At 42.6% G+C, this 16,013-nt stretch overlaps 1 protein-coding gene across 1 annotated transcript in view; it reads right to left on the bottom strand.

Moving 5' to 3' along the window:
• Nucleotides 1-369: 369 nt before the first annotated feature.
• Nucleotides 370-16,013, bottom strand: part of vps36 (vacuolar protein sorting 36 homolog) — a 53,957-nt gene continuing 38,313 nt past the window's right edge. Inside the window, exons 10-14 of the mRNA XM_038818820.1 lie at nucleotides 14,456-14,521; nucleotides 12,440-12,504; nucleotides 3,650-3,734; nucleotides 2,530-2,606; nucleotides 370-2,440 (exon numbers count right to left, since the gene is read on the bottom strand). Coding sequence (XP_038674748.1) covers nucleotides 2,347-2,440; nucleotides 2,530-2,606; nucleotides 3,650-3,734; nucleotides 12,440-12,504; nucleotides 14,456-14,521 — 387 coding nt within the window. The 3' untranslated portion in view covers nucleotides 370-2,346. The remainder of the gene's footprint in view (nucleotides 2,441-2,529; nucleotides 2,607-3,649; nucleotides 3,735-12,439; nucleotides 12,505-14,455; nucleotides 14,522-16,013) is intronic.

Genomic DNA, 16,013 nt, shown 5'->3' with positions numbered 1-16,013 from the left:
CAACGGGAGAATTCCAGCCGACCTTCCAACTCCATCTGACCTTTCTACAGAACTGTAGAGTTTTGTAGTGGTAATTGTGTCGGTTTTTATTTGATTTATTGACTTAATTTTCTGGTGGACTAAGCTCTGATCTGTAATGTTTCAGTCGAGAATCTTCCAGTCAGGAGTTGTGTAGAAATGCAAATAGAAATGGAGGCAAACACAATGCCTTATTTTATGGATCTAAAATGTCTCCCTCTCCCACCCACCCACTCCACCCAAGAAAAGTTGTCAAACTGTTTTAAACACATGTTGTCAATTTTAGACATTTTTCCCCGTGGCAGCATGTATTTTGAATAAATGTTTATCACTAAATCTAATGCATCCAAATTGATTTGCGGCTGTTGCACATACCTTTTATTTTTCACAATAAATACAATCCATCACAGTAAAATAGGAGTGTAAGAGAACATATTTTATACAACAGATTAAAAATGTATGGGTTCACACTGCTGTATGGGAATGTCGCCTGATAGAAGCATGTGACAGGATTTCCAGCTGGCAATGCCTACTGACCATTTGGTTGGAAAATCATGGAGAGCGTACCCCTAAGTTTCCACAATGGCCGTGCAAGCAGGCGAGACTCCCTGCCGACAGCACAGACTCATTAAATTGCCTCTTGCAAGAAGGGTTGATCAAGCTTATCAAAGTTGCCAACATGGACAATTCCTGGTATTCTGACACACAAATGAATGCTGAAAACAACTCTTTTAAATCTTTCAGATCCACAGCTAGTCAATAAGAAAAGGAACTGAATTTCCTGAGCTTTGAGAACCAATTGGTGGGGATGGGGTGTCACAAATGACCACGGGGCTGAAAGTTAAACACGTCTGACTTCCTGTATTGTGGATAGAGTAATCCTCCTGCTCTAAACACATTGTCCATTTGATGCAGTTCACTAACTGATTCGACTGAACCCCAAACTTAATTCACCTCATCCACACGTCTGACATTCACAGATTAAATAACTCGCTGGTCCTTCTCTTTCTGAACTTTGTCCTGTATATAGCAGGAACAATACCAAATTCAAAAGTTCCTAATCAAGTAAAGCTAATAATTGCAAATCAGCCACTAAACTATTCACAAATTAGAGTTACATAAGTGTCCATCACTTAGAGATGGTTCCTGTGTCTATTCCATCCTCCAAAATCCTGATCTTCTCCAGTTTTAAAAATTCATAGAAATCCCCTAGCCACGCCGAGACTCCCCGTGGCACTGACGACCTCCAACTCAGTTGAAAGCTTAACTCAGACACTGCAGAACAGCAACTGAATCAGATTTTTTTTTTAAATTGAACAAATGTTGTATCGATACAGGATTTTCAACAGATTCCTTGCTGGATCTAAACCTCTTTCACACTATATCTGTATCTGTTCCACTTCCTTCTTTTGTCCTGCCCCTATCCCCAGTGCTTTGGCTTGATTTAAGTATATAATTCCTTTTCTGTTTTTGTCCATGTCCTTCCCTTCCTTTGATTCCGAATCTCCCACATATCTCCCCCCATAGCCTTCCAATTGATTCTGCCACCTCGAAGGATTGTTTTCTGATTACTTCCTGGCCTTCTCTATATACTTGTTCTGAAATGCAATAAAAATGAAAGCAATGGCTAAAGAACATGCAACAAAAAGGGAAATACATTAAAAAAAGGCAACGTAACAAACCAAGAACAGACCGGGAAAACTGTAAACTGAGCAAGTCAAAATTAAATAAGGGGAAATCACAAATACTAACCTGAAAGAATGCAAAACAGCGAAGCAAAATAGTGTTTTGATTTGGGTTGAGAATATAAAAATGCTGAAAAATATTGCCAGAGATTAATTTTGATAAATCAAATTTTTAAAAAACCTCGACAGTGGTCACTGTTGAAACTTGAAATAAGAATCGGCATCATTATAGCAATATAACTGAAATGAATCTTCATACAGTATGTAGGAAGCTAAGATTTCAAACTTGTGGAAGTCTTACCTGCAAGAATTTAACTTGACTTCAGTAGTTTGGTTTCATCAGGATTGAATCCAGAATTAAACCAACTGCATAACGCCACAGAAAAAAATCCAATTCAACTCAAAGTAAAAGCACAGCTAGGAGCAGAGCTTTTGCTTATGCCATGAACTGGTCTGGACTGTAGTCAGTCCAGACCATCATTTAGTTATCACTGGCTGTACTTTTCTATGACACACTTGTCTTGAAGTCTAAATTTTAATGCACAATGTCCTGAACTTCGAGGTCGTACGGAAATTCTGCGATACATCCCTACACAGCTCAGCCTCCAATAGCAATACCAAACAGTTTTTCACAGGTGACTTTTCAGTTTCGCGTCAGAAACAAATTTGGGTAAAATCGCAGACTTTCGACGGAGTCATCACGACACAGATGGCCAACCTTCTCTGCTAGCAGCAGTCTGAGCACAAAAAACACAAAACAAAAAGGTAAATGTGTAATAATGTTCAGTAAAATGCTCAGATGTGCAATTTTGAAACAATTATTTACCTTTCTTTGGCCAGGAGTACAGAAATGCCCACGTGCTTAGCATACTCTTCAGAAGAAATAAAACCTCTCTCTGACACCTGTATACAGAAAGAAAGAAAGAAAAAGCATCTGAGAGTTTGTTCATACGACATGGGAGGGAGGGGGTGGGTGGGAGGGTGGGGGGGGGGGGTAGTGTGTGGAGAGAGGGGGGGGGGGGTAGTGATGTACTATCAGTGGACTAGAATGCAGGACTGGGGTCGAATCCCACCACATCAGATAGTGCAACTGAATGCAATAAAAATCTGGAATTAAAGGTCTGATGATGACGACGATTGTCATAAAAACCCATCTGGCTCTCTAATGCCCTTTGCCTGGTCTGCCCTGGATGTGACTCCAGATCCACAGCAATGTGGTTGACTCCAACAACAACAAAAAAGCCCTCTGAAATGGCCTGGCAAGCCACTCGGTTTAAGAGCAATTAGGGATGGGCGATAAATGCTGGCCCAGCCAGCGCCGTCCACATCCCATGAATGAGTAAAACAAACTAGTTAGCTGGGCAGTACAAAAAAAAAGCCGAGTACTTAGGCTCTGGCGTTTTATTAAATGTCTTGTGCATGCAGTAGGGACAGATCTCCGTATAAGAAGTTTCACATTTCGACCATATCCAGAAATGAGGCATTTTCCTCCAGGGAGGAAAAGACAAGTTACCTTTGGTGATTTTCCGGCCACCCCTGGGTGGGCAACTGATTTGGGTGCAGCTTGCACTTCAAAAAACTGGTGCTCTTTTAAATCTTTGGGGTAGAGATTCAGCTCGCACCACGGCAGTAAACAGATTGGCTGCCTGTTATGCACAGCACCCCATATTCAGTTCCGTTGCAGTGAACAGAATGGAATATCACATCCTATGCACAAAATGCGACCAATCCAATATTGCCCGTTTTTGCATTGCCACCCGGGGTACTCACACCGACATATTTCCACGCATTTTTGTGACATTACTTAGATGGCATCGTTCATGTGATTAGGCTGACAGCATGTCTTGGCAGATCACCTCCCCTAATTGAATATCCTGTGGTTAATTATTTAAAACTTGGGTTGTTTAAACATTAGTTTATTGATTATGAAAAGGAAAATTCCTTACAGTCTCTACTGCTGAAGCAATCATTTCATCTTCATTGTGAGACTGCAGCTGAACTACCATCACCCCACTGTCAAAAATACGCAATCTGCAAGGAAAATTAAATTTGTTTTAACAACTGAGACACACCTTTACATTCAGATAAGCTTACAAATTATGACTGTGTTCTCCATATATTCTGTAAACACGTGTAAATTTTTTTATAGCTCTCTTGACCAACCAGTCACGGCCAAATCCCGGCCTATTTTTTTCCCTCTTCTGAGATTACTTTCATGTAGCCCTCGCTCAAGCTGTGTGAAACTCAACAGTCAGCGAGTGTCAACAAACTGTTCTACCATGAAGGTCACTTTTAATCGACATCCAAATAGGAGGTACAGGACCAGGAGTAGTAACAATTACTTCTCTCCATTCGCAACACACAGCTACAACCCTCCCCCAATGTGTTCCCCCCCCCCCCCCACTCTCCCAGATGCCCCCCAGCCCCCCCCCCCCTTCCCTTCCGCTACCCCCATAATCATTTTGGTATTGAAACCAAAATGCTATCCTAGCTTTAGAAAGGTCAGGGAGTGAAGCAGAGCTTGTGGTCTCCGTGGTCTAATACACCACATGATGCATTATGTTATCAGAATACATCATCACAAAAGGCATTTTTTTTGGTTATGTACTATTGTTGAACAAAAATTGTGAACATTGAGTCCCGAATATACAATAATTTATTTTTCCGTCTCAGGATGTGGGTGGCACCGACATATATTACCATTCTTAGTTCCCTTTATTTCATTCAGAGTCAACTATTGTTATGGGTCAGGGTTTAGAAAACTCCACAGTATATCATGGCGTTCACCTGACCTACAACTGTTTATTTGTTTTGGTGTTGATGAGCACAAGGGTCTGCCTTTCAGGTGTTATTCAACAGAGGCCTTAAGCACTTTTAATCAAAAACAAGGTTTATTCGACAAATTTAGTTACATTTTTTATAAACACACACTTAAGCATTTTTATCGACTACCAACATAAATACCCCACACAGCTACAGTACTCTATGTATAATTTATTAATCGGAAATTTATTAAACCCCTTAATAAATTTCCCCCTTAAGCTGTTCCAATTTAATAACAAGATTCCATAATCCAGAAAACCCTTTTCAAAGATGTGGCCTAGCGCACAGCACTCAAGACCTGGTATGGATGCTCCGGTTTCCTTTCCAAAACAGGTTTGAATTTCTTCCAGAAAAGTTATTTCTTTTCAAATTATCAAGCAGTCTGGAAAAAGCTTTTAAAATGCAGATAAGAGAAAAAAACCTTATTTAACATGTGCAGAACAAAACCAGTTCAAACTCACAGCGAAAGTAAAATCAACTCCCAGAGCCACAGCCCAGCTCCACCCACACAATAACATCACTGAAGCCATGTGATAAGACAAAAACATTTCTTAAAGGGACACTCCCGTGACACAATTAATCTTGGGACTGGAGACACATCTAGAATTAGCGAGTGGCCTTCCTGAAAATAATTTAAAAAAATGTATTCTGGGAATGTTAGATTCACTGGCAAGGCCAAGATTTATTGTTCATTCCTAACTGTCCTTGAGAAGGGCATGGTGAGCTGATTTTTGAAGCCCTACAGTCCATGTGGTGCAGGTAAATCGCTGTCGGAAAAATATGCTGTTAGGAGAAGAGTTCCAGTATTTTGATCCAGTGACAGTGAGGGACCGACAATATGTTTCCAAGTCAGGATGGTGAGTAGCTTGAAAGGACCTGGCAGGTTCCCATGCATCCGCTGCCCTTGTTCTTTCAGTCTTCTAAGTAATACAGGTTTGGAAGTAGCGTTTGTAAAATGCTAGTTAAGTTGCTGCTGTGAATTTTCACTACTAGATCCAATGTGGAAAATCTATAATCATAGAATCTTTACAGTGCAGAAGGAGGTCATTCGGCCCATCGAGTCAAGAGCGTCTTACTTAAGTCCACACTTCCACCCTATTGGCGTAACCCATTAACCCCATGTAACCTTTTTAACGAATGCAGTTTTTGTCTGGACTATTTTGGCTGATCAGTTTAAGGAGCCCACCTATTGGTGGGTGGTGCCTAGTGCACGTGAAGGCACAAGGACTTTGATATGGAATACAATTTGTAGTTAAGAGGAACAGCGCTTAGGGGATGGAGGACCCGGACCCGTTGGTGGCAATATTTGGGATTTCAGAGAAGCCGGAGCTCATGGAGAGGAGGAAGGCCGATGTCGTGGCCTTCACCTCTCTGATTGCATGGTGGCAAATTTGCTGGAGTGGCGGTCGGCATCGCTACTGGGGGTAGTGGCTTGGTTGGGTGACCTGTATGACTTCTTGCAGTTAGAGAAGATAAAGTACAAGTTTAAAAAAATATATATTTTTTATTCTCCTCCTTTTTCACATTTTCTCCCAAATTTACACCTAACAATAAACAATAATCAGTAACGAATGTAATGTCAATCCCCATATCAGTAACAACGATCCCGTCCTCCCACCAAACCCCGGACACTGGCCCACATGTTAACATAAACAAATGACAAAGAGGAATCAGGAATCACCCATAGTCACCATTAATACATACAGTCCCCCTCCCCCCAACCCTCCCAGCCCCCAACCCCCCTAATGTTCGATGTGATCCAATCGAAAGTGCATAATGAATAACGCCCATGAATTGTAGAACCCCTCCATCCTTCCCCTCAGTTCAAATTTGACTTTTTCAAGCGTTAAGAACTCCAGCAGGTCCCCCCAAGATAAAGTATGAGTTAAGGGGCTCAGCAGGGGGGTTTGAGAAAAGGTGGGGGAAGTTTGTGACCATGTTTGAGCTGTTTGTCGCAGGAGAGGGGTGGGGGCGGGGGAAGGAGGTGAAAAAGGGGGAAAATCTGTACAGACTGTATAGTTGATTGTTGGGAGTATGTTTCCCGGGGTGTTTATTTGCTGTTACCTGTTTTGATGCATGTTTGTAATAAAATACATTGGAAAAAAAGGGAACAGCGCTTCATCATCCAATTAGGCATTTTGCAACTTGTTAGACTCAACAGCGAGTTCAATAACTTCAGACCATAAACTCTGTCCTCCATTTTTAGTTGCCCCCCCCCCCCATGCTAGTTTGTATCTTCTTTTCATGCTTTTGCTTTGAGGCAAAGCTGATCTTTATCTGCCATTAATGCCTACACTGTACCAATGCTTTCTTTCTTTACTATGACCGTTGCCACTTCCGTTGCCTTTTGTTCCACGACATCTTTGGTATTTAAATGCCCCGCTCTCTAACTAACCTTCTATTCCTCCCCGCCACACTCATTTTTCAACCGCATAACACCAATTACATTTCTACCTCTCCTCAGTCCTGCAAGAATCATATTGGACTTGAAAAACTACCTCTGTTTCCCTCTCCACATATGTTGTCAACCCTGCGGAGTTATTTCAGCATTTTCTGTTTTTATTTCAGATTTCCAGCATTCGCAGTATTTCACTTAAATTATATTACTGGTGGTTTGGAAGCGTCAATTATAGATTTTTAAAGTTCTTTCATGGGATATGGGCCTTGTTGGCTAACCCAGCATTTATTGTCCACCCCTAATTTCCCTGGTGGCGGTGGTGGTGAGCTGCCTTCTTGAACTGCTGCAATCCATGTGATCTAGGTACATCCGTAATGATGTTAAGCAGGGAGTTCAGCATTTTGACCCAACATCATTGAAGGAGTGGCCATATGGTTTCAAATCAGGATGGTATCTGGCTTGGAGGGGAACATCCAGGTGGTGATGTTCCCATGCTGTTGCTGCCCTTGTGGTAGCGAGTGTGGGTTCGGTCAAAGGAGCCTTGGTGAGTTGTTGCAGTGCATCTTGCATATGGTACTCACTGGCATCAGTGATTGTGGAGGGAGTGAATGTTTAAGGTGGTGGATGGAGTGCCAATCAAGCAGACTGCTTTCTCCTGGATGGTGACGAGCATCTGGAATGTTGTTGGAACTGCACTCATCCAGGCAAGGTAAGAATATTCCGTCACACTCCAGACTTCTGCCTTTCAGATGGTGGACAGGCTTTCTGGAGTCAGGAGATGTTACTCGCTGAAGGATTCCTAGCTTCTGACCTGCTCTTGTAGCCACAGTATTTATATGGCTGATCCAGTTCCGTTTCTGGTCAATGTTAAGACCAGGGTATTGTGGGGGATTCAGTGATGACAATGCCATTGAATCTCAAGGGGGAGGGTTGATTAGATTCTCTCTTGTTGGAGATGTCATCGCCTGCCACTTGTATAGTGTTAATTTTACTTGCCACTTATCAGCCCAAGCCTGAATGTTGTCAAGGTCTTGCTGCATATGGGCACGGACCGCTTCAGTATCTGAGTGACAAATGGTACTGAACATTATGCAGTCATCAGTGAACATCCCATTCTGACATTATGATGCTATGATGGAAGGGAGGTCATTGCTGAAGCAGCTGAAGATGGTTGGGCTTAGGAACTCCTGCAGTGATGTCCTGGGACTGAGGTGGTTGACCTCCACCAATCACAACCATCTTCCTTTGTGCTAGCCAACCCCGACCCCCCACCCCCAAAATAATATTGAGCCCATAGATTCTAAACTCTGTAGAAAACAGTTCTCAATTAGACTTTTATATTCCATGAATACAGTCACAAGGCCAGATTCTCTGACCAAATTATATTTCTATTCCCAGGCCTGCTTTCAGACATGGACAGCTTTATGTGGAATTCCCCTTAATTGGAAAAAAATTTTTAAACTCAGAAAGAGCCTTCAATATAAGTTAATCGCCCATTCTCACATTGGAAGTGCAGAGGGACAACAAGCTTATTTTGGTCTGAGATGCAGAAGTATCTAACAATCTAGCACTGAGAGGTGGAAAATTGTGGCAAAAACTGACTGAATCACCCCAATTTCTTTAGGAGAAATCAGGCAATGGTTTACCCTCATTGTTCATCTAATCATCAATGGCACAGCAGCATAATTCTCTCACTATCAGTGATTCAGCGGTAAAGTTCTTCACACACACACACATCTTCATTTCATAGACACTCTCCACTTAGTCCCCAGTTTATGATCTTCCTCTCTGCTTCAATTCACAGCCATGCCTCTCATCCTCCAGTTGATTATTAATTCTTAGGATACGGCTGTTGCGAGGAAAGCTGACACATTCCTCATCAAATTAGTTTTCAGGGCCACATCAGACAGCAGTTACGGAGTCAACCACGTTGGTGTGGGACCAGAACAAAGAAAATTACAGCACAGGAACAGGCCCTTCGGCCCTCCCAGCCTGCACCGATCCAGATCCTTTATCTAAACCTGTTGCCTATTTTCCAAGGTCTACTTCTCTCTGTTCCCACCCGTTCATATATCTGTCCAGATGCATCTTAAATGAAATGACCAGGTAAGGGTTTATTTAGCAACAGCCTGATAACTTTTACTGATAAGATTTTATAGTCAGATTTTAAAAAAAATCAAAACGGAATTCAAATTCATAACCTGCCACGTTGGAATCTGAACTCACTTTTTCTGGAATATTAGTTCCGGTCTCTATTCTAATCCAGTAGAGATCCCAATACCATCATACCCACGATTAATTCTGGGACTCTTGGCTCTCTGATCCATGTCTCCAGCTGGCATCAGCAGAAAGTTGTAGTTAATGTGATTTCTTATTGTTCTGGTTGTTGCTGTTCATTGTCTCAGTAGATAATTGGGAGTCTCAAATAAGCTTTGGCCTGATGGCCTCTGTGTGCTGGCCCGGTTGAGTACTCAGTAAGTGGACACAATTAGTGTTTGCAAATTGCAAAGTTGGCTTCTATTTGCAAATTTCCGACACTACAACATAATTGCTTTGGCTGGGACTCATTAGGCAATTTTGGAAATGCTGCCGAGTAGACAGCAAACTCAAAACACTGACCAAATATTAAACATTGAATTTTGAGCTCAACATGATGTTGACCTCTTCTTCGGTCACCTTTACTGTTGTACCAATTTCTTTGGCTAATCCCCAGCAGTGTGCCCTTCCTCTTATCTACAGAGCTCTTCTTCCAATTGGATGCCACTGATGTGCCGATCAAGCAGGCTGCTTTGTCCTGGATGGTGTGGAACTTCTAGAGCGCTGCTGGAGCTGTTTTCATCCAGGCAAATGAAGAGCATTCCATTACACTCTCGAACTGTGCATTGTAGGTAGTGCTTTAGGGGAGTCAGGAGGTGAGTTGCTTACTGTCGGATTCCCAGTCTCTGACCTGCTCTTGTGGCCACAGTATTTATATGCCTAGTCCAGTTCAGTTTTTGATCAATGGTAACTCCCAGATAGAGGTGGGATTCAGCCATGGTAATGCCATGGAATGTCAAGTGGTGATTTTCCTGTTTATCATGAACAGTTCCTCTACACCTCAAATCCCTAACTATTAAACTTGAATGAAGGTCCAGCCAGTCCTCAGCAACCATCACCATCACCCAGCTGAACTTGTTCTTAAATTGAACACTTTCCTAGTTTGACTCCACTCAGCTCCTCCAGATAGAAAGTGGCACCATGGAAACCAATATGGATCATAACTATAAGATAAGTGGAACGTTTTTTGTTTCAGGCCTGCTCAGTTCCCCTCCCTCAGCTCTTTCTCCAGCTCATTGACGACTGTCAATGTTGCTCCTTCCTGTTCTTGAAAATGACATCAACTTTACTGCCAGCTTCCACCCGTTCCTCATCTTCACAGGGTCCATCACGGACTCTTCCTTATCTCGAGTTCTCTATCTTCATTTCTGGGAATAGGCTGTCAAGTGATAGGTATCAGCCCACCAGCTCCATATTAAAAAAAAAATGTTTTTATTCTCCATTTTCACATTTTCCTTCAAAATTTACACCCCACCAACAAGCAGTAAACGGTAACAGATACAAAGTCAATACCCTCAACATCAACAACGACACCATCCTCCCACCACCCCAACCAACGGCCCACCTATCAATATATGCATCAAATAAAACAAACCCTCCCACGGTGGATAAAAAAACAAAGGCGAAAAAGAGAAAGGAGTCCGGAATCGCCCATGGTCACCATTAACCTGTATAGAGTTGTCCCACCCCCGACGACACTCAATGCCATCCAACCTCCAAAAGAGTACCGTAAATGACACCCAAAAGTTGTAAACTACCCCCCTCTCCATCTCCTCCCCTCCACTTCCTCTTGTAAAAATCCTCCCCCCCAACCTCGGTTCCTTCCCCCCAACTTTCCACCCCGGCTAGACCCCTCGGACCCGCAGCCCCCCACCCCCCTCACCCCCGTTCGCTGGCCGGCTTAAATCGGCCAGCGTGGAGGCCTCCGCCCGGGTCTCTTTCCCCCTTGCCCGGCCCCAGGAAAAACCCAGAAGTCCCCTTTAGCACACAAACCCCGCATACACATCCATGCCCCAAAGAACCCTCATTACGACTGAAAGTCCCATTTCTTCCCTTGTCCAAATAAATACAACATTGGTTCCTATAGCCCATACACCAGCATGCAGTGAAACAAAAAATAAGAAAAAATACAGTCATGAGGCTACATCGGTACATGGCCATTTCTCAATTCTGCCACTGTCCCTCTGCCTTCGCAAACTCCTACACTGCTTCCGCCGTCCCAAAATAAAAGTCCTTGAACTTGTAGGTCGCCCTCAGCTTCGCTGGATATACAATGCCGCACTGCACCTTGCTAATGTACAGTGCCCTCTTCACTCGGTTGAAGGCAGCCCGCCTTCTCGCCAGCTCCACCGTAAAGTCCTGGTATACAGGAATACCAGCTCCAGCCCACTGCACCACCTGCTTCTGCTTAGCCAAGCACAGGACCTTCTCCTTTACACTGTACCTACGGAAGCACAGTCACTACTCTTGGCGGCTCACTCGCCTTTGATACAGACCTCCACGACCGATGAGCCCGATCCAGCTCATATCAGGAGGGATCCTCCCCCTCCCCCAATAGTTCCGCCAACATCGTGGCAAAATATTCAGTCGGCCTCGGTCTTTCCACTCCTACGGGCAGCCCCACAATCCTCAAATTCTGTCACCTGGATCTGTTTTCCAGGTCTTCCATTTTGCCTTGCAGATCCTTGTTGATCTCTATCACCTTCCACATCTCCTTCCCCATCGAGGTAAGTTGATCACCGTGCTGCAATAATGTCTCCTCCACTTCCTTCAGCGCCTCGCCTTGCTCCCGCACCTCCGCCATTGCGCTCGCCTCCTCCACCAGCGCTTTCAAAACCGCCCCATCTCCTTCCTCATTGCCTCTAAGTGTTTTGTAAACTTCCTTTCGGCTTATGATAATGCCGCCTTCCACACCAGTGGGTCTGATATCTCACCCGTTTCCCACAACTGGGGATTGCCTTCCACGGTGGGTGGCAGAGCCCACAACCAGGGGCCATCTCCCAATCCCTGCACTTCTGCCTTCCCCCCTTTCCCTCACCACTTGATTTAAAATATTTGTCACCATTTACCCTGATTTTCCAGTCGTGTGGAAATATATTAATGATTTAAAGCACAAGTCATATTTTCAGAAGAGACTGCTCATCTTGTTTCAATCATTTTCTAATAAAGAGGTAAAAAAAAGCTCCCATTGAATTCCTCTGTTCAATATGCAATTCCCATTTCAGGTAACACTGCTTTCATGAGAACTCCAGAATATGCAAAATATAATGTGCAAGAAACCAAGCTGATCCAACGTAAAGTCTGTTGAGAGAATCATAAAACTTGCTATAAAATAAGATTCTCTGTCTCATTCCGGAAAATATTATGACATGCACATTCACGTGAGAGACTGATACATAAATCTTATATGCCTACTTGCCTCATCGGTAGATTCAGTGCCTCAAACATTTTGCAAGCATTCACTAAATCTTCTGGTGAGAGAAGCTAATGAAAACAAAATAAAATGTAGCAATTAAAAGTTTATTTGTAAATGAGTCATTACAAATAGCAAAGGGCTATAAAAAAAAAAGGTAGGGAAAAATGTTTCGCATAACAAATCTAAACACTCGCCAAACATCGAGCTCAAAAATAGTCATTTATGTTTGAACAATTTCATTTGACACTCTGCACTCAGTTCAAATAGTTTTCCAATTTAATGCAACCAAGCATCAGCCCACCCAGACTTCCTCCAGATGGTGAAGGTTCCGCTCCATGTCTTTCACCATTTATGCAAACTGCGGGCTGACCAAGAACAAGAATTGTTTTGGGACGTGAAAATGTATGTTAATGGCCTGCTGTCAAGTCATGGGTTTAGAATATCACACTTCCATGGGAGTCACTTGTCACAGCTAAAAGCAAAATACTGCTAATGCTGGAAATCTGAAATAAAAACAGATAATGCTGGAAACACTCACCATTAACACCCGGGGGGAGACAGTTACCATTGAGCAGAAACTAAACTGGATTACACCATATAAATACTGTGGCTATGAGAGCAGATTAGAGGCTAGGAATCCTGTGGTGAGTAACTCACCTTCAGCCTCCCCAAAGTCTGTCCATCACCTACAAGATACAAGTCAGGAGTGCGATGAAATACTCTCCCCTTGCCTGAATGAGTGCAGCTACAACAACATTCAAGAACCTCAACATCATCCAGGACAAAGCAACCCATTTCATTGGCACGCCATCCACAAACATTCACTTCGTCCATCAGTGACGCAGTGCGTGCCATCTATAAAATGCACTGCAGGAACTCCCCAAAGTTCCTGAGGCAGCACCTTCCAAACCCATGCCCACAACCATCTAGGAGGACAAAGGGCAGCGGACACATGGGAACACCACCACCTGGAAGTTTCCCTCCAAGTCACTCACCATTCTGACTTGGAAATGTATCGCTGTGCCTTCGCTGTTGCTGGGACAAATTTCTGGAACTCCCTCCCTAACAGCATGGTGGGTATACCCACACCACAGTGACAGCAGTGATCCAAGAAGGCAGCTCATCACCATCTTCTCAAGGACAATTACGGCAGTAATTGCTGGCCTAGGAAGAAATCCCCACATCCCGTAAATGAATTTTAAAAAAAGGTTAGGCAGCGTCTGGAGCAAAAGAAACCGAGCTAATGATTCAAGTTGATGACATTTCCCTAGAGCTGGATAAAAGAGAAGACGGGGAAAGGTAGATGGGAGAAATCCAAAAGGGAAAATTTGTGATAGGTTAGAAGGCAGAAGAGCAAACAAGCAGCACAACAGGAAGTTAAAATAGATAACCAGAAATCCTGTCGAATGCAACCTCTTCATCGCTTTCAGATTTCCAGCGTCTGCAGTATTGGGCTTAAGTACAAGTGTTTAATTCATTGTCGCTCCCCTTCCCAGAATGCCCACTGCTCTTCTCCCTGATGGAATCTCTCTTACATTGTTCATCTTTATTGCTTTTCGTTTCCCGTCTCTTTCCTACCTTCCACCCGGACCTTCCCCTTTTGTACTTCTCCCCACCACTGCCCTTTCCCTGTCTCTGTACTTACTTAAAACCTATTTCATCTCTTTTAGCATTTCTGACAACTCATCACCCGAAACATTAACTCTCCCTCTCCACACTCCTTTGCTACGCTTCTTAATCCGGTAACTGCATTTTAATCAGCTCGAATAAATGGAGTGAAGTCTGCAGTCGATCTGTCCTGCATATTAATACCCACATCAAAAAGGTAGTGACAGTTTTAGCCTGTTTCATTTCACACACATGCTAAATTTGATTTGCCTTATATCTATGTGAACATGGGAAAGCTGTCACATTTTGTGCTATTACCTCCATCCCGTTTAATTTCACATACACGTGCTAAATTTGATTTGCCTTATATCTACGTGAACGCGGGAAAGCTGTAACATTTTGTGCTATTACCTCCATCCCTCGAGCTCTGTTTGTCAAGCAGTAGACCTCTGTCAGTGCCATCATTCCACCCTGTTCCTGTCAAAATTTAAGAGTGATATTAAATTATATTGAAACAGAAAATAAACAATTGTGCAGATTCTTCTCATGGCAAACGCTGTAAAGTGTCTCCCGTTTTCCTGTTAATGCAATGCTCATCCAATTTAAGAAGTTGCTTTGATACATTTTCTCTTAACTAAGACAAAATTAGAAATCACAAAACTATCCTCCATTGTACTAGTGAGGATGTTCCTTGATATTCACAGAAAAATGGAGGCAATGTAGCTTCGTAGAGAAGCATTATAACAACATACAATGTATTGTTCTGCTACTAACTCACATCTTTGTGTAACCATTTGAAGGGTTGAGGCCAACTCACTGCATTCAGGCAAGTCGTCTGGTAAATTAGAGGATAATACTGTCTCAGTAGATTGGTAGTATTTACAAATCCAGAGCTTCATTCCAAGGATATGAAAACTTGCAGGATATAAATGTGGTTATTTTATTTTAATGTATTTCAAAGATAAATGCTTTTTAAACATATACGAGACTGTGAAGTGTGATATTTGCTGTGGACCGGAACTTGCTGATGGTCCCATTGAATTTTTGGGAGCATTTAGGTGAGTGAGGACAGAAAAATGCCCACATACACATTGCACATATGTGGGTGAGCATGTTTCAATGAAATAGCAAACTTAATGGGATATTTATAAAGGCAGAAACAATATACTATTAAAACACAATGCATCATTTTGTACAACTCCCTCTGATGGCTAGAAAGTCTAATTGATGTTAATTATACACTGAGTAAATTCACAAGCAGGGCTAGTTATCAGTCTGGAGACACTGCGTTGCAGTATTTTCGATTGCTGGACTGTGTATCTACAAGTTCCAAATGCCTGCTTTTATCTCTTTATACATTTCCCAAGTGAAACACGGAAGCTTGCTTTAAACATCTGAAGTACAATGGACCATCTGAAGTATGAAGGTCAGAAATTGTCTGCTCTTTTAAAAAGTTTTGAAATACAATTTTTAAATTCTTGTATTTTGTTTTGAAATTACCACTGAAACATCTCAGGATATCTTTCTGCAGTTGTTGCAGTGCAGTGCTGACCAACAGTAACAGGTATGGTCACAGTGACATGTACTTACTTTATTAAAATAATGCCTGACTCATTTCTCATGCGATATAGGTAAATGTACATCACCCATCACAATGCAGCAAGCAAGTACAGCACTCACAAAATCACTCGTGTGCACACACAGCCTTGCCCCTTACTAGTTTACAAACAAACGTTTTGGCCCCTTCTTTGGCTTAATGTCAATTTTAGGTTAATTACTCTCCTTGGGATGTTGTGCAACATCTTTTTAAAAGTGCTTTGCAAGTGTGATTTGTTGTTGTTGGAATATATTACTAGTGCCAAGTTCACAATTGTGAACACCCAAATTAATTTTTCTATCCAAAGTCTTAGTTTGACATTCAGGAATTACTGTACAGAATATTGAATACAGGAGAGAGAAAAAGCAATTC

This window comes from Scyliorhinus canicula, chromosome 14 (genome assembly GCF_902713615.1).
Source record: "Scyliorhinus canicula chromosome 14, sScyCan1.1, whole genome shotgun sequence".
Lineage (NCBI taxonomy): Eukaryota > Metazoa > Chordata > Chondrichthyes > Carcharhiniformes > Scyliorhinidae > Scyliorhinus > Scyliorhinus canicula.
Note: the sequence above shows the minus strand (reverse complement) of the source record. Positions and strands in the feature narration are given on the sequence as shown.